At 58.7% G+C, this 1,478-nt stretch overlaps 1 protein-coding gene across 1 annotated transcript in view; it reads left to right on the top strand.

The window, feature by feature from the left end:
• Positions 1-1,478, top strand: part of DLGAP2 (discs, large (Drosophila) homolog-associated protein 2) — a 73,074-nt gene that overhangs the window by 37,183 nt on the left and 34,413 nt on the right. The window contains exon 6 of the mRNA XM_014528687.1: positions 22-241. Within this exon, the coding sequence (XP_014384173.1) occupies positions 22-241 (220 nt within the window). The remainder of the gene's footprint in view (positions 1-21; positions 242-1,478) is intronic.

Below are 1,478 nucleotides of genomic sequence, written 5' to 3' on the forward strand. Positions count from 1 at the left end.
CCGCGCCCTTGCCCGTTGCAGATGAGCGAGGCGGAGGTCAACGGGCAGTTCGAGTCGGTGTGCGAGTCCGTCTTCGGCGAGGTGGAGTCGCAGGCCATGGACGCCCTGGACCTGCCCGGCTGCTTCCGGACGCGCAGCCACAGCTACCTGCGCGCCATCCAAGCCGGCTACTCCCAGGACGACGAATGTCTCCCCGCGCTGACGCCCTCCCACGTCACCTCCACCATCCGGTCCACGGCAGGTAAGGATGCGCTGGCAGGGCCCCTGGTGGGACACGGGGGGCATCTATCCCTGGAAAGGGGGCCCCTCGCGGCCGGGACGGTCTAGTCTCAGACGCTGGTAACTGTCCCTCCTGCTTACGTAACGTGGTCCTGACTGCAGTGGCATTTTGAAACGTTTCTTTCATAGGTAACTTTTCTTTCTTCTAAGAATGAAATCCATAGTTGTCACGGTTTTCAAAAATAATCAAGTCTGGCCAGCCCGTGGGGCTCAGTTGGCCGGGTGTTTGTGCCTGCACAGGAGGTCAGGGTTCGATTCCCGGTCAGGGCACAGGCCCGGGTTGTGGGCTCCATCCCCAGTGTGGGATGTGCAGGAGGCAGCCGATCCATGATTCTCTCTCATCATGGATGTTTCTCTCTCTCTCCCTCTCCCGTCCCCTCTCTGAAATCAATAAAAATATATTTTTTTAAAAAAAGAAAGAAGTGTAAGCACTGCTAATTAGAAAACGATTGCTTTTTAAATGTCAGAGTTTAGTCGATTGCAGCAAAGCCCGCGGGCGCACAGGTACACGGGCGCCTATGTGGCCGAGTCCAGCCCGCGTCTCCGCCGCTCGGTAAGCGAACCCATAAACGTGATTCATTGCCGCAAGCAGACCGGGCGTCCGTGTAAATTCTCCGGTCGTCTTTGGGCTCCACGGATCCAATGTCACCATTTCCTTCCGTTCTATGGCAGCCACATCCACCCCCGGAAAATTTACCGCCTGAGCCGCACCGCACGGCTCATATTTTTCCGCGCTGTCATATTTCTATAACACGATGAATATCCATGGCCCGGAGGAGCCCATAAAGCAGAGCAGGCGATAAAATTCCACGAGCTGCCTGTGCGGCGGAGCCGGCTGCTCAGGAGCTCGCCACGTTGACGAGCGAGGTGACTGGAATACATGAGGCCTGGGACACAGCGACCGGTCAGACAAACCAAGGGCGTTCTCAGAAGCCCTGGGATGCAAGGCGTTTGTGATCTCCAGAGCTGGGAGCCAGAATGGGGCCAGGGACAGGGACAGAGCGGGGACAGGGACAGGGACAGAGTGGGGCCAGGGACAGAGCGGGGACAGGGACAGAGCAGGGACAGGGACAGAGCGGGGACAGGGACAGAGCAGGGACAGGGACAGGGACAGAGCAGTGATAGGGACAGAGCAGGGACAGGGACAGAGAGGGGACAGGGACAGAGCGGGGACAGGGACAGAGCAGGGACAGGGACAG

This window comes from Myotis brandtii, unplaced genomic scaffold (genome assembly GCF_000412655.1).
Source record: "Myotis brandtii unplaced genomic scaffold, ASM41265v1 scaffold646, whole genome shotgun sequence".
NCBI classification, from domain to species: domain Eukaryota; kingdom Metazoa; phylum Chordata; class Mammalia; order Chiroptera; family Vespertilionidae; genus Myotis; species Myotis brandtii.